Raw genomic sequence first — 23,498 nt, 5'->3', positions numbered from 1 at the left:
GGGGCCCGCTCACCCCTCAGGGCCTGCCGCGCCTCAGCACCCCTCCGCCCGCAGGTGCCCCGGGCCGCCCCCTCCCCTGCCAGCCCGGCAACAGTGCGCCCCGCAGACCTTCTCCAGAGAGGCGTCCATAGCCGGCGGGGTCCCCGGTGCGCGCCGCCTCCCCGCCGGGCACTTCCGCCTCAGCCCCGGCCGGCTCCACGCTGGCAGCACTGACGAGGCCGCGGCGGGAGGGGCGGGGAACGCGCTCACCTAGGGAACGGCGGCAGGCCCGCCCCGCGGCCGCAGCCGGCCGCCCGCGCGCGGCCGAGACTACCGCGGCAGAACGAGCGGGGAGGATCCGGGGCAGCGACACTGCGGTAGGCGCGCGCGGCGGAGCCGCGCGCCGTGACAGCACGGGCTAGGGAGACCACAGCTCGCTCCCTTTCCTCCGCACACCGCCAGCTGCCGCTTCCCGCACCCCCCGCTCCAGCTGGTGGAACAGTCCCGGAGACCGACCGGGGAGGTGACAGGTACTGGCGCATGCGCAGTGAGCGCGGCCCGGGCAGCGACTGACTCCCGCTGGGGAGCGGAGGAGGTAGGCGAGAGCTACGCGGAGGGGCCAACGGCGTGTTACGGGTTCGAATCTCCGCAGCGGCATGTCGTGGCAGCCCAGCATCCCGGGAGGGTGCGGCATGGCTCCAGCCTTCACAAGCCTCTCGGCTCTCACCTTGGTGTCGTCAGCTCGGCCTACAGTGGCTTGTTACGGTGGCACCGAAACCGTTCCTCCACGATCCACAGCCCCGAAGAACGCGCTTCATCCAGGCTCGGGAGGAGCCCCGAGTGACAGCCGTCCCAGGCAACAGGCCGCCCTGTCCCGCCGGGCCGGGCGCGGCCTCCCGCGGCGGCGAGCACGGGAACGTGCTCCGGCGGAGGCAGGGCGGCGGGAGGGCAGCGCGCACCTGCCTGCGGGCTCGCGTTGGACAGGCAGTCCCCGGAGAGCCAAACCCTATTTTCCAGAGCTTTAGTTCTGTTCTTTCAAGCTGGAGTTATTTTTCGGTACACATTCCTTTTCCTTTTAGCGCCACATATTATTCAATACCACAACTTGCAGATAGCAGTGATGTTCTGTTTTTCGCACGGCCATGCCTGTGCGTTGGGATGACAAGCTGGTGAGGACAGCTCGTGGCCTCTGTCACAGCGTGTTTCCCAAGCGCCGGGCAGCTCGCTCTACTTTGCTACCAAAATGTATTTCAATCTACAAGCCATCCATGCCTAATATAGTCATTCGTGGAAGATTTCGTGATACTGTGAAGCGCATTAATCCCGGTTCCTATTAGAACACAGAGTGAACTACTACCTCCTGCCTAGAGAGGGTTCCCTAAACCAAGCCCGATCCCACTGCTAGGACCACGGGGTGTGCTCGTTGCCTTCTGTGGCTGAGGGCTGCCTTGCAGGACGCGAGGCTTACTAGCTATAAGCTCACTACGTGGTCTTCAGATCCGCTATGTGGCAATGCTTCTGTGTGTACAAGAGCCTCTTGAATAAACATACATCACTTCTGGCTTTCTCCTCATATTGCAGAGGGCAAAGCAGAGGAATCGCATGGTCTGCTGCTGCTCAGCAGGTGTGCATCAACCCTGCTCGGTGAGGTACAGAAACCAGACTGCAAAACAGCAGCAAAATTGAAAAGAGCGAGCCATAACCTACTCATGTAAGCAAGCAACAAGGAGATAATTAAAAAGATAATAAGCAAACAGTGCCTAGTTTTCACCTGTCTTTTAACCATTGCAGCAATAACTGCACAGTGCCTCAATGGTGCAACTTAGACCAAAGACCAGGAGACACAGTGACTTACTTCTTCTGACTGAACCCACAGTCACTTTCAAAATAAGCCCGCGAACCCAAGCCCGGGTGCCCGGCGACCACCCGCGGGCGCACCGGAGACCAGTGAGGCAGAGCACAGAGCACGCCATGGGGTGCCGGCCTTCCCCAGCAGGGGCAGGCCCGTCGGAGGTGGCAGCCCGTGCGGGGTAGCCCTGAGGGTGAGCGGGGACCGCACAGATTGCGAGGGCGGTGGCGGGGCCGGGGCGGCAGCGGGCGGGCCCGCCAGAAGGAGGAGGCGGAGGCGGGCGGAAGAGGCAGCGGGCGATGGCCGGGGCGCTGCTGCGCGGCGGCGTACGCCGCTTCCCCTGGCTCTGTAACGTACTGCTCTACGGCGGGCTCTTCGCGGCGGGCGATGCGGCCCAGCAGCTGTGGCGACGGCAGCCGCCCGACTGGGCGCAGACGCGGCGCGTGGCGCTGGTGGCCCTCGCCTTCCACGGCAACTTCAGCTACGTCTGGCTGCGGGCGCTGGAGCGGGCGCTGCCCGGCCGCCGCCCGCCCGCTGTCCTCGGCAAGGTGCTCTGCGACCAGCTCCTCGGCGCCCCCGTCGCCGTCCTCGCCTTCTACACAGGTGAGTGCCGCCGCCGCCCGGGCACCGCCATCTCGGGGCGGCGGGGGCGGGCGCGCCGAGCAGCGGGCGGCCGGGGGCGTCGGTCGGAGAACCGGGTGAAGTCTTGGAGAGGGCGCATCGACAGCGGGACTTTTCACCACAAATAAGACGGGGTGGTTGGGTAACCCCCGTGCTCGCCCAGCCTGGCGGGCGATGATCGCTGCGGGTCGGCTCCCGCAGCCCCAGAAACGCCGGTGCGGGGCTGCGTGGTCCTCGGGCGGCGTGCTGTGGGTCCCCGCCGCGGCATTGCCGGCACAGGGCCTCGGAAAGCGCCGCGCCCGGAGCCGGGGAAGCTGCTGGGGACTGCGAACGGCGGTCGCTTTCCCCGGGTGCCTGTGCAGGGCAGCCCGGCGTGCTGCCTGTGGCCCTTCAGAGCAGCGGGTGCCGCGCTGGGTTGGGCCCGGAGCTTTTAATTAGTTGCAAAAAATTCAGAGCACCTTGCAGGGATGGTACCGTCCATGTGTGCTTGAATTGCTCTGCTCGGTTCTCGACACCAGCTGTCTCGTTTCCAAAACACAATTAACTGTAAATGTCAGGCAATATTATAGTTCAGCGAACAAACTGCACCGTCTTCTGCTGTGAGAGTATATAGAAATACAGCATACTACTAATGTATAACCTCAAAAGCTACCAAAAAGAAAAGACGTTAGAGAAGGCTAGTGTCTATTTCAAAAATAAACATGAGAGAATAAGAAAAAGGATAGGGGACACTAGTGTAAAACAAAGCGCTCATTTAATTTAAACTTGATGTGGAAGAGCAAGATGGGTACTTTTTTTGCCTGGTATTGGGAGATCTGCATTTTATGACCCCGACAGGGAAATCATTCAGTTTGTGATTGAAGAGAAATGAAGTGAAGCAAGAAGTCAAATACCAGATACTCTCAAAATCCTGTGTCAGAATGTAAGCAGAGAATTGCCCAAGCACCAGAAAGATTTCAAGGACCACAAAAGTGATGGTAAAAATCCCTAAATTGGGTAGCAGTGTATGTAATAGCAAAATAATGTATGCATTGAGAGATACTGATAACCTCGTGGCATGCAAATATTTTGAAAGATACCTGAGTTGGACTAAGCAACTTTGGGCCTCTGCTTATGCACAAATGCTTAGCTTTTGGTTTTAGATTGATTTGTTAAAAGCATGTTGTCTAATACTTTTGCTTAATGTAGGTCACATCTTCCAGTTAAGGTGAGTGATCTTTGAAGAGCTGCTACATCTCTTAGAAAGATGTCTTAATTTGACACCTAAAGATTCTCATTATATGAAATACTGTTTAAAGGTTTTATTATTTTGATCCCTTTAAACAGTATTTCATGTGATGGGAATTAATTCAATTAATTTATTTCCAGTCACATGTTGATTATGGCCAAAAAAAAAAAAATTAGGTGCCCTTTCCCACTGACTTCAGTGGTCTGCAGGTGCCTAAACTCCTTCAAGGATCTGAGCCACTTCTGGCAATTTAACAATGTGCAGAATGCCTTATTCTCTCTATCTCATGGGTGTAAAAGGTACTTTCACTGTATCTGTTGCACTGCCATACCATTGGTGAATTAGGTGGCAGTGGAACTGATAGATGACCTATATTCTAGTTGATCTATGGTGTCAATGCTGGGAGCCAAGTCAATAGATGAGGAGATACGATGTAGCACTATTAGGTAGCCGGAATTGTATTTTTTCATTGTAATGCTATCATCTTTTTCTTTCAAAGCTATTGTAATATATTTTGAGAAGAGTCTGGGATATCATTGAAAAAAGCAAACATTAAAATTTTTTTTTCTGATTGTTGTAAATATTTTGCCACTAGGTATGAGCATCCTTCAGAGGAAAGAGGACATCTTTTCAGACTGTAAAAAGAAATTTTGGAATACATATAAGGTGAGGCAAGCAATTCACTTATCTCCCAGATAAGCAAAAAAATAATATTATTGGATAAAATATTTGAAATATTCCTTCCTCCAACAGCCTTTATCTCACTCAATTATTTAATTATGTGTAGGAAACTTTAAGTACCAACATTCATGTGAAGTCAGGGTAGTCTGGAGCAGGCACTGCTGCCAGATGGGTGAAATGATGCCATTTAAAAAATGTACAATATTTATATATATAACACTTGCACCAGGCTGTTTTTGAATGAGAGCCCTACAATACAACACTGATTAAGATTGTACTACCTTTTATCTTAAGAAGTACCCACACACTAGTGTGTAGCTAGTAATGCCAGTGACAACATTTACATGAACACCTGTTAAAATAATTAGTTATAGAGATGTCCTTTTTTTAGGAATAATTTTCAGCCTGTACTTTTCAGTGACAGTCTTCTCAGTTTCAGAAACACAATCCCTTGTTTTAAGATGACTTTGATATAAATAGCTGGGTTTTGTTTGCATTTCTGCATACACAGAAGAAAAATACCCATGCTACATCAGAGTGGAGCAAATTAAGAATTTTAAAGATTTCTCAGGCACAGGAAGAATGATAGATTAGCAGAAAAAATATAATAGAAGGAGAAACTGTGATGTAGTGTGAAGTTCTCTTCACACTGTGGAACTATATAGGTAGGATAGAAAAGGATTATTTTTATTCCTTTGGAGGATGATTCTAAAAACAGTGCCCACTATATCCTATCAAAACATAAGGTTTCTATTGACCTTTTGTTCTATGAGTAAATTATCCATTGATTTTTGCAGAAAAAGCCTTACATGTATGAGTAACTAGAAGGAGCATTGCAAGTGTGAAATAAATAGTGTTCAGTGGTATTTTTTATTCATGGCTGAACAAATGTTCATATCCTTAAACATTTGTTCACCCATCTGCTAAATGTGCTTATGTATCTGGTGTCACGTGACTATGAAGACTTAACTGTGCTTAGAGTTTTGTATTCAAAATGAGTTAGAATAATGTGTTTGAGAAACTCCTAGCATAGAGGCTCATGAAGACGATTAGATGTTTAATACTGCAACCTCTAAGTCAAGCAACTTAATCTACAGGATAACAGCTTTTATTACCTTTACTCAAATATGTTTCACTCTGCAAAATGTTGTAAGAAAAAATGAATCTTTGTGGTTGAAGTCCATAAGAATAACAAATGATTCATTTTCATTTCAGACGGGACTGATGTACTGGCCTTTTGTGCAGGTGAGTTTTTAGGGCAACCCAGTGAGCTTTTCTTTCTCATAAAACCTGATCCGATGCATTCATAGTATAATTAATCCAGTGAGAAGTCAGTGGAGTTGTTGGGTGTGTAGATGAAAGACATAACAATGCCTGGAGCACTAACTGAGCTCTCTCTCCTTCCAACACAGCTGTCAAACTTCATTTTGGTCCCTGTTTACCTGCGAACGGCTTACACTGGGCTCTGTGGCTTTGTCTGGGCTACCTTCATTTGCTTTTCCCAACAGAGTGGAGATGGCACAGCAAAGTCAGCATTTATGTGGCTCCAAAGAGAGAGGGTCAGTACAGATGAAGAATCATCAGAGAAATAAGAACTTTAGTACTGAACACATTCTAACTTGTTAAACTGAGTTTGTGAAAGTCAGTAAACTGCACTGTGGCCTCATTGCTTTGTTTAAAATAAACAGTCATCTCAACATTTGTTGGTTAGTATAAGCAGTGGAACAGTTTGGTTTTGTGCCTGTTTATTTTTCATAAGAGAGGCCAATTATATATTGGCATTTAATTATTTTTATGCTGCCAGCCCATCACTTCTGGGAACAACTGATTCACAGGGCAATGTAAGCATTTGCACATCATGTCAGACCACCTCACTGGGGAGAAATATGAACTGCAATTTAATTTTCAAGCAACTTGTAATTGCTAGAAAAAGGGGAATAGAACATGAAATCATCAGTTGTCAGACTTGACAGTTGTTATCAGTGCAAGATCGCTTTTGCAGAACAAAATTTAATGGATTTCTTATCTAAAAAGTGGCATTGAATCAGTTTTATTCAGAGAAAACAAAAGTGCTGTGTTTTATAGGGACCACTTTTCTATAGGGGCAAACGTGGTTTATATAGTAATAGAATTATTTCATAGAATGTACGAACCTGAAATATATTTGTACATCTTTTATTTTAACTGGGAGAATAAATATAACTAACTTTGGTCAGAGTTTTTTGGGGTGGATGCTGCATCTTGACCCTTGGGGAAGCATCATCCATAAGCAGCTCCTGCACGATGGAACCTAACTAAACACTACAGTGAGCTTTTGTTATGTGTCATTGACTTCTTCCTTTGCCCCTCAATGGTCAAAGTATTGAAGAGTACATGGGAGTCTTGACACCTTCACTCTTTACTACTGTTTCATTATGTTCAAGCTACCATTAAGATTTTGAAAGAAAAAGAGCATGGGAAGGAAGGTAATGTGAATGCCAGAATCAATCTCAAAACAATTCAGCTACGTATAAGGAACTTCCATTTCTTCTTCAAATGGCTTTTAAACATTCCTATTCATAAAAGACACTGGGTAACTACACAGAGGAGACTAGGAGAAGGTGAAAATTAATTATAGATCTGCTTTTTCAACTGAGGGTCAGGTCTGGATGCAGGTGTGGTCATTGGTATCTCAGAACGGGAACTGTGCAAATTTCTGTGATTGCAGTTAAGTTGAAATCAGACTGGTAAAGGACTCCTTGGTTTTTTAGGATGGGATTTTATGCCTTGAAGTTACTAAATTGTAAGCTTGAAACAATATCTGATTTAATCCATCTTGATGATGAGTGTAAAGAGAAGACTCAACCCTTTGTTGCAATAATAATAAACCACTTTGAAGAATGTCTGAATTCCTCAGTCTTGTCTAAATAGTAAACCAAAGCCTGCTTTGGCTATAAATATAGATTCCATTGGCCAGCAGCTGTACTACTTAATATATTGCTTGCAATTATTTGTCACTGTGGGAGCCTAATGCTGCTTAGCGCAGACAACGAAAGGGATCATGCAAGCACTGCTCAATCTGTTCCAGTTAAAATCAACTTGTTTAGTATAACCCAGTGGTCAAGAGTGGTGCAAGGTAGCCCTATGGCTTTGACTACAGGACTACAGCAGATGGGAGGAGTGTAGATAGTGGGGCAGCTGCTTCTGACAGGTGGAGGAGGTAGTTTCCCTCTCAGGATAGACAAGTCACTGCAATTCCATTTTCAGCTGCATGGGCAGACCTGGAAGAGGACACCTGCCTATGATTTTAAGGTGGAATTAATTTTAATTTACTTTAGACACCTGTAGTATGGACATCTGCAACTTGGCTAATCAGTTTAAGCTCTGTTTACAGTCAGTGGAGAAAAATAGTCAGTTTTAGACATCTGTTTTAGGGTATGGTGAATTGTGCACTGTAAGTGTCTGTTTCTTTCCACCAATAATAGAGTCTCAGATGACTGGCTGGTATTTAGATAGCTTCATTGTAGATGCTTGTATTTGGTGAGTTGAATTCCCCTGTTTTGTGTCTATCTTACATGTCCCTGTGGGAGCAATTTAGTGAGTGTTGCTGTGTGAATCCCACAGTGTGAATTGGGCAGTCCTGATGCTGGACATCCAGTAGAAGTAGAAATCCACAGAGGAACTAACTGCATTTTGTCTGTCTATTTAAAAAATGAAAGATGCGTGAATAGATGTTTTAGACAGCGGTAGCTGTTAAATTGTTATTGTGCATATGAAGTCCTCAGGATAAAGAAGCAATTTCAGTAGTGTTTCTTCTGTTGATATTTTTAGGATCAGAATAGTCTGTTCAGTGAAACTTAAAAGTTTCAGATAAGATGTGCTAATTAAGTATTTGATTTTTTTCTCAGATGCTATTTATTTTTATTTCTACTTGTGCCTTAAGTGTTTGATGATTAATAGAATTCACTTGGAGAAGGGAACTGGAAAATAATGATGTTACAAGGAGAGTGAAATAGTGAAATGGTGTTGGTTTGCTGTAAGCAGTATGCAATGTTCTGCTGCAACTCAGTGCAAAAAATATTTCTGTATGGGTATAGTTGGTAAAACTTAATCCCCAGGTGAATAAAGAATTTAAAACTATTCTCATGATCTGTAAAATGCTGATGCTTTTCTTCAGCAGGCGTGTTTAATGAATGGAAGATCCATCTTTCATTTTGAATGGCTTAAAAACTTACACGAGCTGTGCTTTATTGTTGTATGCTTTTGTGCTGCTAGCTTGCTGCTTGGGAATTTGAGCTAAATCTTGCTTTGTGTTCAAGTTTCTCTGACTGTGGGCTTCAGGGTTTCTTTCTGTATTTCTATTACTTGAAGTACAGTTCTTCCGTGTAATGGAAGCCTGTAGCTCTTAAGCTCTTATATTTCAGTAAACTTTAGATTCTGCATAATCCTTTCACTTCCTCTGCCTCTCATGTTAAGGTACTTGACAGTTAAGTAACCCAAGTCCCTTTTCATATTACAAAATTGGGGTTTTTTTCTTTTCATTACAAGCACTGATTGGTCTTATGAACATTTCAGACCCACATAATACAAAAAAATGAAGTTGTGTTAGGACAAATTCTGAGTGTGCATAAATTAATGCACCTTCTAAAGATCTTTTGCCCCTGTCAATTTAGTCTGAGAACGTAACCCCTTAGCTGTTAAAGACTTCATTATTTCTTGACAATTTTTTGGCTTAGGAAATTAATTTCAGAGAATAACAGAGTGGTTGAGGTTAGAAAGGACTTCTGGATGTCCAGATCGTCTAGTCCAACCCTATTTAACACATATAAACTTTTGTTTCCTTCTTCTAGTAATTCAGTAATTTCTTAAAAAAAAAAGATGAGTGAGACTTGTCCTACTGTCTCTCCACCACCCTTTCAAAACAGTTGTAAGGGCTTTATGACTATTTCAAGGAATTGCACTGATCTTATTGCCAGCTGAACATGCAGATTTCAATAACCAGAAAGATGAACAGAATTATACGTTGCGTAGGTGCTTAGGAAGGAGGAAACACACTGCCAATAGCTACTAGGCATGCATTCAGGAGACATTTTCATGTCATGGGTCCTTCTCTAAGAGCAAATGGGATGAAGAGACATTTATATCAGGTACAGTTCCATCTTTGTGTTATTCTGGGTAGCTTTGGAGACGTAGAGTCTGAATTTGATAAAATGAGAATTTCAAAATGTATTTTTCTACTGCAAATCTATTATACAAATGAACCTCCTGTGCTTACTAGTATGCAAAATACATCCTTGTAGGCTTGGAAAATTCACCAGAAGATCTCTGTCTTTTTCACACCAGAGGCAACCATCCAGTAACGCAGCATAAAATAACCAGTTTCATACTGCAGTGAAGGTGAAACTGCCTGTAGTTTGTTACCATATTTGATATGTTCTCTGTATAGCACAACCTTTGAAATCTATGCAGCCTCAGCCTTCTGATTCTTTGCTGTAAGTGCCAGTGCTTTCTGCTCGTGCTGCTGCCTCTACTGCTAGTGCCAACCCAGTGAAATGTGCAAGAAATACTTGGATTTGGCTAAAATAATGAATTTCAGGTTGACTGAAAAATGTCTGTGTTTTTGCAAAGGCTTAATAAACATTAAATGCTATTCTTTGGCTCTGTCTGTCTTTAACTACTGTGTACATAAATAAAGCCAGGTCTTATGCAAAGTTCCTGTGGGATCCTCATGGTTCACATGCAGCAAAAATCTCAATTTGATGTCACAGACCTTAACACAGCAGCAGAGTAAAAGATAAGCAGGGATTATTCACTCCCTTTAAAGGTTAGTTACATACATTGTCATCTGCCACTTATGAACAAATTCAGAACAGAACTCCCATCTTCAAAGCCTTATGCTGAGGTCAGAGGACTTAATTTCTCTTTTATTAAAAAGAGGTAAAACTTCGATATAATTATCTGTTTACATAATTAATACATTTGCAGAAGTAACGGAGGAATTTGGGTAAGGAAAAGATACAAAAAACTTTTAAAGAGAACAGAAGTCAGCAATGGGATCCTTACTGAAGGACTACACTCAGTGTAGTTTGTGTGGGATACTCTTGGGAAGGAAATGGTTTAGAAGATCTGAGGCTGAAGGAAGTAATGTATTCCACAACTGGAGGAGAGACACCGCTTCCATTCCCTGCTGTGGTTTCTTGTATATTTAGAATGAGGAGAAAGCTTTATGGAAAGGTTTCAAGTTGAAAAATTTTGTTTCATAGACTTCATGACCAACAGGGACAAAAAAGATCATTTGGTCTGAATCCTTGCACAATGCAAAGCAAAGAGGTTTTGCTGAATCAAACCAGTGATGTTGAGACTCGTGCCATCTTCTAGAAAGGTATCCAAAGACTTCAAAGAACGAAGGATCTTCTACATCTTTTAAGAAATTATATATGTATTTTTATGAAATTTTACCACCTATCTAAATCATTCTAGCTTTAACATGCTAGTAAGATACTGTTACTCCCCTTTCTGACAAGATTTTAAGAGCTGGTACAGCAGACAAAGCCTTCTGTATGTGTGTAGTGGTAAACTGCTAAAGCTTTTGTTTATTTCTTGGATAAACTACGTTAGATATAGCTCTGTTAGCCACTTGCTAAATCATTCTTCAGGCTCTTTTGTAAACCCTTTTTTGCTGTGCAACCCCTAATTTGAAATGTAGACAGTAACAGTGTAAAGATTAATCCCAGTGATCGTTTCACATATGCCTCACATAGTATTTTTTCCTCCTGCTTAATATTCCTGTGTTTAAGCAGCCAAAGACTGTATGTGTTCCCTTAATTTCAAAGTTGCACTGAGAATTCACATTCAATTGCAAGTCCACAATGATCAAAGTTACTGTAATCCATTTTAAACAAGAACGAAGAATGCAGATTACATATCTGTGTGTTGCATATACTCTTCAACATCACCCACCCTAACAAATACTGCCTTCCATTTTTTTGCAGTTAATTAAATGTGGCAGTGCCCAAAAGGCTTGCACCATCTATCTAGATAGAAAAACAGACTTCATTGCAAAGAATATAGTAAAACGCATCATGCCCCTCTATGCAATGCTAGTAACAATTACAGTTATTTGTGCTGAGAGAAGTCTGAGCACCAGAAAAGACTAATGAGGTTTGGAGTATGTTTGGAAAAGACATTGTCAAGGACAGCTCTGCTGTAGCATCGTGTACAAGAGAACTTCAGAAACTGAAGAATGGACCTTTTTGTTTGCTATGTTCAGGGAAAGCCAGTTGTAAAGTGGGGCTGTAAATCAACCAGGGAAAAAAGGACAGCAGGTCAGAGTGTGTGCGCACACTCATGGTTTTTGTAAGTGATATAACGTGGGACACCTATGCAAATGGTCCCTTCTACCAGAAGACCTTAAGTATGGGATCTTGACACAGTTACCCTTCTCCATTTTACACTGTCAAGACTGATTAAATCAAAGAGAGACCAAGGGGAGCATGAATATATAGCCTAATAGGTAGTTCAGTCATCAGAGATACAGGGAGAGTGGGAATATGCTCTTTCCAGTTCTGTTACTGTACTTTATCCAGTTACAACAGAAGTAAAATGCATAAGCGCTCAGATGGCTGTAATAAATACAGTGTCTGGGCCATATGGACTCACAAACCATGCACACAAAGTTCACCACATGAGATCTTTTATCTGTGGAGGAAGTGTCAGCTTCCTTCTGAATTCTGTGTCCTTTAATAGGGTATAATTTGGCGGTAGGGTAAATTAAGTTACAACGTTCTTGCCTGGAATTGGTATATAAATATCTCACTATAAGTAAGATGTGCACTTAGTGTATGTATGTAAGAATATGTAGTGTGTGTATGTAAGAATAAACCCTCACACTATTACTTTGATTTGTCAGGAAAGCAGCCTTCCTCTCATTGAACAAATATTTAGAAAAGAAAATACAAGCTTTTTGATGAGTTCTTTTTCTACCTCTAGTCTTTTCCTTTCTCTTGCTCTGTGCTGGCCTGGAGAAACCTACCTCTCAAAGCCTGGTTCCTTGTGGTATTCTTATCTTACCATTGCTTATATCTCTCTGTGAAGTAAAAACCACCTTTACTTATCTACTAAGAGTGTTCAGCTACTTCCATTTCATGCATCACATATTTTTATAACCAAAATGTAACAAGACTGTTAGCTGCAGCTGATTTGCCATGTTACACCAGTGACACTGAAGGACTTTGCATTAGTTCAACGTCTAGCTCAGAATGGTCATCATACAGTAATGAATTATTATGTGTTCATAGTAATTACACCTGATATAATATGGCAATTACCTATACAGTGTTTTACTTACTGTGTTGGGGCAGGAGTTGAAAAAACAATGGAATACAGGTTCTCTATCACTGAAGGAAAAATTTGGAGAGAAACTCAAGTCATAAAGAAACCCTTTCAGAATTCAGGGCTTTGACATTATAGCTTCCAATTTCAATGAAGGGTGTAGCAAAGCACTCCACAGAAGTGATGGGCATGCCTATTAGGATGCAAGGATAGTGGAGCACGTACACTGCATAGGAACATGGATGAGCTGGATGCTGATGCAGTCTTTTTGTGTGCCTCACAGCTTGTAAAGCAGTTTTGAGCAATCTGTGTAAGATCCAAACTTGTGTAGGTAAAAGGAACACTTACAGAAAGTCACCTTTACATTTTGTACTAAGTGGAATGGGGTAAGGCTGAGGCGCTAAGAGAGCTGTGCTTGGGGATGCATGCTGCTGTTTGCAAATTTTACACTATGTTTATTACTTTAAAATGCACATGCCCACATACACACTGAAATATTACTTGCAGTCCGCTCTGTTTGCAAGTCTCCTAAAATGGCCCAGACCAATTTATCTCGACATGTAAATTTACTGAACTCAAACATCTGTTTTTCTATGTAGCTATGGCCACCCATCACTGATACAAAAGCCACCAGCACAATAATGACTCACCTGCGCAACAGTTACTGCAGTTGTAGCACTGAAGTTAGCTCCAAATGCCAAAAAAATAAGACTCTTACATGGACAACTTCACTACATGTGGTGTTAGTAACATATCTGACAGGTGCTATAACAGCTTTTTCTATAAAATTTGTACCTTAAAAGGAGAGTGAATGTAGAAAGAGTTTACTAAGACAGAAATAAAATGGGAAGGAAAAGAGTTTAGAAAAGCATGTTTCTCAAATCTGTGTTATGGTCAAAACTACAGCCATTGGTCTGTGCGGATTGTTTCCATTCTTTCTACGAGACATATATCCCCTGTCCTTTCTGCTACTGCATCTCCTGAATTTGTGCTGTATTTTATTACCTTCTATACTGAAAATAGCTGAGATAAATCTTAATAAGTGGAAATGTGCCAGCTTTAGTAATCTCTATTACTCATCTCCCAGGAACATTTGCAAATAGGCTCAGTACAGGTACAGACATGATTGTCAGACACAGATACTTAAAAACTTGGCATAGCTGAGCATGGGCCATTGATTTATCAGTTCTGTTTCACCCAAACCCTATTTTAAACTGGCCAAATGTTTAGCAAGCTATGTCCAGCCTGGACTGTTTTTTAGGAACTCAATCCTGCAAGGCTCTGTCTTGATTTGACACAGGAAAGCAATTAAGTACTCTTCCTCCTTAGAGTTATCTAAATATTTGCTAGATCAGGCTCAACTTCACAGGACAGATCTCCAAATTTGGATAAGAGAGAGGCAGGCAGATGCTGTAGCTCCAATGCTGCGAGTTAACATTTATTGCACACAAATCAAATCATAAGCAGCAATATGCAGATATTATAAGATGACATTTAATAGGTGTTTGGGTAGAAATACTTATGAACACTCAAAGATTTGGATCACTGTCATACCTCAGACTCATGACATTACATTCGAGGCATCTCATTTGCCTTTTAACAAGCTCATTAGAATGCCTTGCTTGCCTGCAGTACATACTGCTTTTAAGCTAAGCACTTTTCTATCCTGATAGAGATGTAGGGTAGCTGTGGAAAAGGACCAACATCCTAGGAACTTTTCTGCAACTACTGTGAATTATTTATGAAGTTACTTTAGCCTAAAAAATCTTTCTAAAGGAATGGTTAATATATGGAAAGACTGTAATTCTAAATAAAAAAACAAGTATAAAAAGGGCACCAACTAAACACAAGCTAGGATTCATAAAAAAGAGAACAATGCAATAAGGACATGCATTGGTTTATGAATCCAGGCCCTCATTCTGCACAGGTTGTGCAACAGCAGATCCTCTTTCAAGTGCAGAATGACAGAGCCCAGGCTTCTGAGGACTCTTTCATGCTGGCACAAAATTGAAGGTGGAAGCTTACAGCAAGAAAGTATTTTCTGTATCAAGGATCTTCCTGGAATTTTTAGCTATCCCATTCCCCTATTTTTAATTAGATCACATTTAATTATGGCTCTCTGAAAAGCAAATGAGATTTACTCTGGTCTAATACAGATCTTTTAGGGAGAGTGATAATACAAATGTGTAAGAAATACGCTTAGAATGACAGAGACCTGATTTTCTGGCATAACTTGAATTCATAATACAATAAGATCCCATTTATTCAGACAGGCCCATATTGTGTTATGACACAGGCTAGGGACACTAACACATTAGAACCATTTTCCCCCACTATGTAAAACTGTATATATAGACTGGTCATAATGATTTGGGAGAAGGTGAAATACAAGGCACAGATTTACCACTACAGCTCCCAGCACGGCACACTACTGCCGTATCACATGATATGGCCATAGCCACAGAGCTGCATAGTTCCTCATTCATTGGTAAGCACCATGCTGAGGGAAGCTTTGTCCATTTACCCACAGTGCTCACCCTGGCCATGTGGCACACCAGTATGTAGCAGGGATTCTGGCTGCAGCAGCCTCAGACAACCCCTGTGCTAGGTTATGACACTCTCATTTCTACCCATGCCACAGGTGAAGTTGGGTCGCTGAAAAATTCATGAGTTGGCTGAATTTCAAGCACAGATAAACCCAGTATTGCAGGGATTATTTTATGTGAATAGTGCCCTACAACAACCCTGTTGTGTTAAGGGCTTGTGTAGATTCTTTAGTATAATTGTGGCCCTCTGTCTTCATCCCACAGCAACTCTGCTGCATAGTATCATGCAGGGGAGAAAGTGTCATGAAGCTAAGCGTGTGCCTTCTAAAACCTGTTTGACTATCAGGTTTGCCAACAGACAGGCATTTTCCTTTAATGGTCTATCACAGCTTTTCACCTGTGCCAGGACATTTTCATGCCATGCATATGCCTGGCAGATGAGATCTGGAGGTGGCAGGGAGGCTGTAGCACAGTAGTGTGAACCTGTGGAGGCTGAAGCCCCCCAGGCTCCTAAATTGTTGCTGAAACAGCTTGTGGGATGCAGGGTCAGAGGTTGCACAGGGTACCAAGCGTAACTGGGGAAATTCTAAGAATCTGGAACTACAGAGAACAGTAAGACTTGAGGGATGAAGATTCAACAGGAGGTATTTTCACAGGAAATAAGATTAACCATGATGTCAATTATTAAGGAATTATGGTAACTCCTCCAACACAGAAATGTTCTGAAAGAAGACTTGGCATTTAAAAAGATATTACAGGACAGAGTTGTAGGAGTCCCACAACCTGTGTTACACAAGCAGTCAATTTATATGAGCACAGTGCCCCTTCTGTCCCTTCTAAATATGGATCTGCATGTTTATGCATACAAAATGGAATAACTGTGCATTTCATTTTGTTTAATTGACTGAGTTGCAGGGTTTTATTATAATGGTAAATCAATGAAAAACCTGGGCAAAATTTTAACACTTTCTGTTATTTTTGTGTTAGAATTACTATACTGTCTGACAAAGAACGATGACACTGACTTTTACCATCACTGTAGCCTGCCCCAGACCCTCTAAGCAGCTTTAGAAAACCCTTTTGATACACTAGATGTGCCCATAAAGGCAAGAGAGCTCTGAGAACTTCAAGCTGAGAAATCTAAGAACACTTGAGAATCTCCATGAAAGCAAAGACTGTTTTTCCCCAGCAGATTTACAAGCCATGCTGCCTTTAGGGATTTTTGCTGAGTAAAGCGTGCCCGTTGTTATTATAGTGTCGTGTCTGCCATGGGACATCAGTGATGTCTAATGGAGGCCAAAGAACAATAGAGAGGAGAGTGGATTTGCCAACTGCCGCTGACCAGCTGTAGCTCCTGAGGGCAGGACTGAATTGAGAAATGGGAACTAAAGCAGTCAGGGGAAATGACCGAACGAACAAAGTGCACCTTTTTTTTTTCGACCAGGCATTATCTTACGAGTAGTGAGAAGAGACCTGAATTTTTATATTTTCTTCCTTAACAGTGCTTTCAGAAGAAAAAAACCAACCTTTGTGAGTAAAGGAATGCATACATATTGCTGAGGTGCACTGAAGGGCATCATCAGTAGGGGAGAAATTTAATTCCACTTGCAAATGCAGCAGTGACAATGGTCCAAAGTTGCAATAGCAAAAATGCTAACCTTAGAACATCAGCAAAATAATTGGTACATACTTAGGCCCTAGTCTTGCAAAAACTTTTGTGCAAATGAACTCAGTGGGACAGCTTCCACATACCTGTTCTTCTGTTTAACAGTCTGCAGGACTGGGCCCTTACTGGATTTTGTGACTTTTTCAAAATGGGCAGGTGAAAACTTTCTAGTTTTAAATCACCTTACACACTCTTTGCTTTACATAAGTAAAGTCTGTGTATCCAAGTTTCTAACTGGTGGATGTTTTTCTCCCATACTAACAAATACAGAGCTTTAAATATTCAGTGATTTCTAGGATCATTCCTCCATCTCCTAAACAATCCACTTGGATTATAATTACCTAAAAAATTTGAAGGGATGGATTGAAGCTAAATAGTCCTCAAATCCACCAAAATTGGCCTTTCTCCCCAATCAGCCTGTTTCTCTTAGTCCAAATCTCATCCAGATCCCAGATGGGCTCTTATGTTCCTCCTACACTTGTGTTCCTCACTTCTACAAGTGAGTCAGTCCAGCCCACCCCAGCAGGCAGCTGCACTATCACCCAAAATCAGCTGTGCAGAGTGCTGCCATCAGCTTTTCTGCTTGACTCACAGCTCTGTTTGGGCTCCATCTCTAAAGGCCAAAGCCAGCGAGGATGGAGCATTGTACAGTCAACAAGAGCTTTTTCCAGCATGTCTGGTGCTCAAATCATGGCATATCCCTGAGGAGCACATCTGACAGAGAAAAGACAAGAGTGCCCTGAAGACCTCCTAAAACATTGCGCAACTCATTTTAATTTGTCAGCTCATTCCAATTCTCAGAAAAAGCAGAGAAATTATAACAGAGATTTTCAGTGTTTCAATTTTAAAACCCTTTGTGGAGGTTTTCTCTCCTCCAGCATGTGAAGCACCCCTCCAAACAAAATTGTTCATGAGCATAGCAGCAATGTGTGTCAGTCCAATTAGTAAGTACATCCCTGAATATAGAGGTAGTACTTCTGAAGCGTTAATGATTGAAGGGCAAGACAAAGTTTGAAGGCAAAGATAGGTGACAAACAAACAAGCTTTCATGCACCCAGTATGCGTTCAGCATTACCAGTACCCCATGACCCTTCATACATCAGGCAAGGAGTGCTAATACCTGGTTTGCAGTGAGGCACTGGACAACCTGCCTAACTCCTGCTTCATTGTCTTTATGTCAGAAATGATACCACACACTGTAAAGTGCAATGGGATTTCACTAGGAAAGGTACTCTCTGACTGTAAAATGCTGTTCAGAGATTTTATCCATATAACCTCCCCTACAGTAAAAGAAAAAAAATAATAACAACAATAATTATAATCACTCTTGTGTTCTCTGCATAGTCATTTCCTTCTCTTCTAATCCCAGCAGGCTGCAGAAGCAGCAAAGCTGCATGCTTATGAAAAATACATATGGTTATGAAAAATACGAAATCCCATCACTTGTTTGGGTGCTGTCCTCTGGCTTTTGGCAACATGATGCTGGAGTATGTGTTACTGCATTCAGTGCAGGACTTTCAGGAAAGCCGAAGGCTGCATGCACAGCAACCTGAGATGTGTTAGACTGCAAAAACCATGAGTGGCTGTGGATTTTATCATTATTCCCCAGCTGCTCAGGCCAGAAGATGTGCTTAGTGCTGCCCTGGCCACAAGGACAGTCCTCCCGTGCCCTGGCAGTGAGCGTATTTACTAACTCTGGCTTGCCCGAGTCGCTTCGGCTATGCAATGGGAGCGCCCACCGCAGGTGCAGTGCTGGGCAGGGACGAAACCAGCTGGGCAGCGGCTCCGCGCCGCGTGGCAGCACCCTTGCGGAGGTCGGTCTGCCCATCCGAGCGGGAGGGAGGACGCCGACCCGCCCTGGCAGGCCCGGCGGGCGGGGCGTGTGTGCAGCACGTGCCGGGTGACGGCCCCCGCAGGGGGTTACGGCTCTCATTGTGTCCCTGCCTCCCCCCGCCCCAGCCCCGCACTGAGCATGTGCGCAGCGCCGCTTTCCCCCTCCCGCGGGCCCCCGTTCCGCGCAGGGGAGCGGTGAGGTCCGCGTCTTCTCCGCGGCAGTCGGGCCGTGGCCCCCCCTGGCATGGAGTGAGCTGCGGAGCTCCGCGCCGCCCGGCTCGGCCCGGCCATGGAGCTGAGGAGGTCCATCTCGGCCAGCGCGGAGGCCGAGAGACCGATGAGGCGCTACGGGGCAGTGGAGGAGACGGCGTGGAAGGCGGAGGCGCTGGGGAGAAGTGAGTGCGGGTCCGGCTGGCCAACGCAGCCGCGAGCGGCGGGGGGCGGCCGGCTGCGGCGTGGTCCTCGCGGCCCCGGGTCCGGCGGGGAGTGCACGGCGGGGGCTGCTGTTAGCAGGGCGAAGGCACCGTGGGCTTCTCGGGGACACAGGTTTGTGTGACCATTTTGCCCTCTGAGGCTGGCGCTTCCCTAGGGCGCTGTGTCGGAGACAAACGGCTTTTCTCTGTCGAGGGACAGGGAATCAAAGGGCTGGAGCCGTGCCGGTGCGGCTCCGGGCACTTCGGTGTTTCCTCGCGAAATGGGTTGCTCGCTCGCTCGGCAAAGTGAAGCGGTGAGAGGGTGGTCGAGGGGGCATGACAGGGACGTTAGCTCTCCCTCGTCGTTTATTAGGTGGGATTTAATATATGGCTTTTCATAAATATCGGTAGTCTTCATGCTCCACATTTGAAAAGCACAGATGACAACCACGTTACTCCTTGTTATCTCAGGCAGAGGGTACAGGAATTCAGCACTTAGTTCACTTCTTCAGTGGTTGCACTGTGTTTATGAGCTCAACAAATGCTCTCTGGTGGAAGAGCTTTCTTGAAATAATAATTTTCCAGAAAGCAGCAATTGACATAACCTTTACAATGCGTGATGGGAACAGTAGTTAAAGAGATACACAGTTGCCAATTCAAGTTATCCATGGGACCTTGTCTTCTAGAAGATCTCCGTTATTACTCTTTTATTGGCAGAACTATCTTCTTCTTACGACTTAATAAGTCTGTAAACCCCTTCTAATTTTCCAGGTTACCACTGAGGCAAGAAATCTTGAAGAGACTGTCGCAAAAAGCTCTGCAGTAGTATAAAGAAAAATGTTTTCTAAGTTTCATCAAGTGTTTGATTAGGCCACAGGAAAAAAAAGCTTTATGTGCATCTGCTGTGACACCTTCATCTAGGCTGATACTGAGGCTGCTGATATTCTTCATTCATAGAATCATAGAATAGTTTGGGTTGGAAGGTACCTTTAAAGGCCATCTAGTCCAACCCCCCAGCAACGAGCAGGGACATCTTCAACTCGATCACATTGCTCAGAGCCCTGTCCAACCTGACCTGGAATGTTTCCAGGGATGGGGCATCTACCACCTCTCTGGGCAACACGTGGCAGTGTTTCACTACTCTCATTGTGAAAAATTTCTTCCTTCTATCTAGTCTTTTCGTTTAAAATCATTACCCCTTCTCCTATTGCTACAGGCCCTGCTACAAAGTCTGTCCCCATGTTCCTTAAAAGCCCCCTTTAAGTACTGGAAGGCTGCAATAAGGTCTCTCTGGAGCCTTCTCTCCTCCAGGCTGAACAACCCCAGCTTACTCAGCCTGTCCCCACAGGAGAGGTGTTCCAGCCCTCTGATCATTTTTGGATGGGTGGATTCACCATCCATCTTTTGATGCGCATGGTGAATCATCTGGATGCCTTTTAACATCCCAGGTAGCAGCATCCTGGTAGCAGATTTTAGCCGGCATTTTTGCTATGCTTAGACTTTTCAAATAGTGCTGTGTTCTGGAATCATACTTCACCTCTGGCTTCAGTTTTTCATGCATATGTTATTGTCTACCATATGCTGATGACAGGGGTGTAACTCTCCCACTCTGATGCTTCAGCTGCAGAATTGGTTTTGTTGCGGTGCCTGGCATAGGTTCAGGACTGAGTAACTCCACACTTTCTAAAATGGAGTTGAAGATTGAAATCACTGTTGACTGAGCTGGTTGACTCAGGCATATGAAGCAGTTTTGCAGGTTCTCTGGCATGATACAGACATGTGCTTTTCCCATTCTCCTATGTCTGGTTTTGTTCCAGAGCTCAGGAGCTCAGTGCAGTGCAGTGCAGCACTTGTAACAATAATAATAACTGGTAGCTTGAGGTGACAGAAAGGTTATGTCTTGCATGCTTTAGACGAAAGATCATCTGTCTCAGAGGGCAACTCTGAGTCTGAGTGGGAGACCCAGTCTGCACAAAAATATGTGCTCAGCATTGAGCTTCCACCCAAATCACAGCTTGACCAGATACCAGAATGGGCTCTTGGCAGCACTAGAGCCAAGTGTCCAGATGCCTGCACCCTGGCTCTGCTGCTGAGCTTCCCTTCTACACACTAGATTCACTTTAATGAGGATATTTTTCTGCGTGTGTATAACAATTTAGATATAGAATAGGAAGTAATCTAGAGGCTGTGGTCTGTTCTTTGAAAGGTAGAAAATTACTACTTTACAACTTTGCTATTTGAATAATTGATCTGTTTTGTTTGCTCATAGGCTTCAACTTTATTAAAATACTGTGGAAAATGCTATTTATGGTAGCTGTTTTAGATCATCCCTCCATATCTTTCCTATTTTAATACTAATACTGGATTCTGGTCACACTTTTGCATTGATTAACAATAAATAGATCTTTACATTAATGCTCCCTTACAGCATAGGTCCTAAATTGCATGGCAGAATGACAGTGGTCTCTGGAAGGTCTGGGAAGAAGCTGAAAAAGCATCATCCCCTTTTTTACTAATGTCAACAATTAGCCTTTGGTATTTCCATATTATTTTAAATATTAAACGCTAAGTCATAGAATTAACAAAAGCAGCAGCCTAGTACCGCATACACATTTGCCCTTTTTACTCTGACAATTTGTTGTGTCTTAAGTCAGGACCTCTTTGGAGGTACAACTTGTGTATCTGTACAACACTGCACAATGGAGTGCCATTTCCTGTTCAGTGCCTTTTGATGTGAGTATAGTCATATCACAAGAGAATGTACATCCTGATTATGTCCATTGCAGAAAGAATGTCATGGAAGTTAGGTAGTTTCTATTTCATTTGTTAAATGGAAAGGGAGCTCTGTGCTAACTTCTCTATCTCTGGTACAGAAGGCATTGCTGGTTATTGGTTATAACAAAAGATGAGTTACTTCATAGCAATGAAACGTAACATCCTGCACATTGCTATTTGACAATGACCTCTTTCAGCCAGATTATCAGTGGAGTTAGGCTGGTTCAGTAGCTAAGGATTAATGCCCTACAAGCTGAGGGTGTAATGATCTCCAGTGTGTTTGCATACAAAATATGAAGCAGATTGTTTAAAGGTGCCTCTAACAAGACACTGAAGCCTTTCTCTTCACATACAGGAGGGAATTTTCAACATTAAAAATGATGGTTTACCATGTACAGAGCAACTCATGCATTTTTTAGTGCATGCATGTAAAACACATTCAGGTTTATAAATTGTCAGGCTTGTATAATAATAATGTGGTTACAGCCTTCTCAGTAAATGATCTTTACAATATAGTCTTGGGGAGTCTGCTCTGAAGCAGAGCACTTGAGCATTTTGGTCGGTCCTCATTACCAAATGCACAGCTTCATTTAGAATCATCTGTCTTGCTGTCGGCAGGGGCTCATAATGCCCTGATTAAATAACTGCATGCCACACCAGGGAAATAGCCACAAAGAAACAAAGCAGTTTTTCACCATCCTTTTGAACATTGCACTTCTTAGATAAATTTCTGCTATCTTTTCCTTACTCTTTCAGTTTGTATGAGGTCTGGAACTAAATGCAAAATTCATGGTGAATGCCCCAGCTTCAGTCAGTATAAGGAAGCAGAAATGCCAGAAAACGGCGAAGGCTATGTCTTGATGCAATTTAGTGCACCATGAAATTTGCTTATGTTTTCATTTCAATGGTAACTCAGCACTGGAGGTAAGCTGCAACACTCCTATATTGCAGAGGTCCACTGTTTCGACTGTTGAATATGAAGTGGAGATTAGGGGAAAGGGGCACTATTACAGGCCAGCACTGAAGAGGAAGCTGGAGATTCCCAACGTGAGACTCAGTAGTAGCATGAAGCCTTCGTAGCCAGCTTTACTTGCTCTCCCTTCATGCTGTGAATGTTTTATCACAGATTATGTCCAGGCAGGGTACTGTGCGATGGCAGCGCACTCCAGAACAGCACTAGTGGGGTGATTTTATCTAGTTCTGAGATTGCTCTGATTTGTTCCAACAGCAGAGAGATAGTACTGTTCCCAGGTTCACAGAAATCCTGGGCTGACACATGTGAAAGCTAATTTCACCATATTCCGCTAGTTTACCTTGAAAACCTTTCTAAGCTTGTTAGCCAGAAACAGACTCTTGTATGTGTTTATATGCTGTGCTGCTGAATGCTGAAAGTGGTTCAAACACTGAAAATATGCACTATTTAATATTTTGCATTTGCATTTCTTGGCAGCATGGGAAGGTGGATGGCTTATATCTATCTGGAACATTTTTGGTTCAAGACCAGTTTAGTTTAGAAGTGCTATTATGCACAGAGATGGTCTTTCAGCTTGCCAAACTTGAAAAGCTAAAAAGAAAATGACCATAGATTGCAATAATA

The 23,498-nt window shown here is 43.6% G+C and overlaps 2 protein-coding genes across 2 annotated transcripts in view; both read left to right on the top strand.

The window, feature by feature from the left end:
- Positions 1-2,127: 2,127 nt before the first annotated feature.
- Positions 2,128-5,950, top strand: MPV17L (MPV17 mitochondrial inner membrane protein like; the record flags this gene model as incomplete). Its single annotated transcript, XM_082006826.1, has 4 exons — positions 2,128-2,431; positions 4,273-4,343; positions 5,574-5,603; positions 5,771-5,950. 4 exons carry the CDS (start codon positions 2,128-2,130, stop codon positions 5,948-5,950), a joined length of 585 nt encoding a protein of 194 aa, XP_081862952.1.
- Positions 5,951-18,933: 12,983 nt separating this feature from the next.
- Positions 18,934-23,498, top strand: part of LOC309410442 (bMERB domain-containing protein 1) — a gene marked incomplete at its 3' end in the record, with an annotated part of 52,041 nt that continues 47,476 nt past the window's right edge. Inside the window, exon 1 of the mRNA XM_082006825.1 lies at positions 18,934-19,108. Coding sequence (XP_081862951.1) covers positions 19,003-19,108 — 106 coding nt within the window. The 5' untranslated portion in view covers positions 18,934-19,002. The remainder of the gene's footprint in view (positions 19,109-23,498) is intronic.

This window comes from Phaethon aethereus (genome assembly GCF_964289735.1).
Source record: "Phaethon aethereus genome assembly, chromosome: 15".
Classification (NCBI taxonomy): Eukaryota; Metazoa; Chordata; class Aves; order Phaethontiformes; family Phaethontidae; genus Phaethon; species Phaethon aethereus.
Note: the sequence above shows the minus strand (reverse complement) of the source record. Positions and strands in the feature narration are given on the sequence as shown.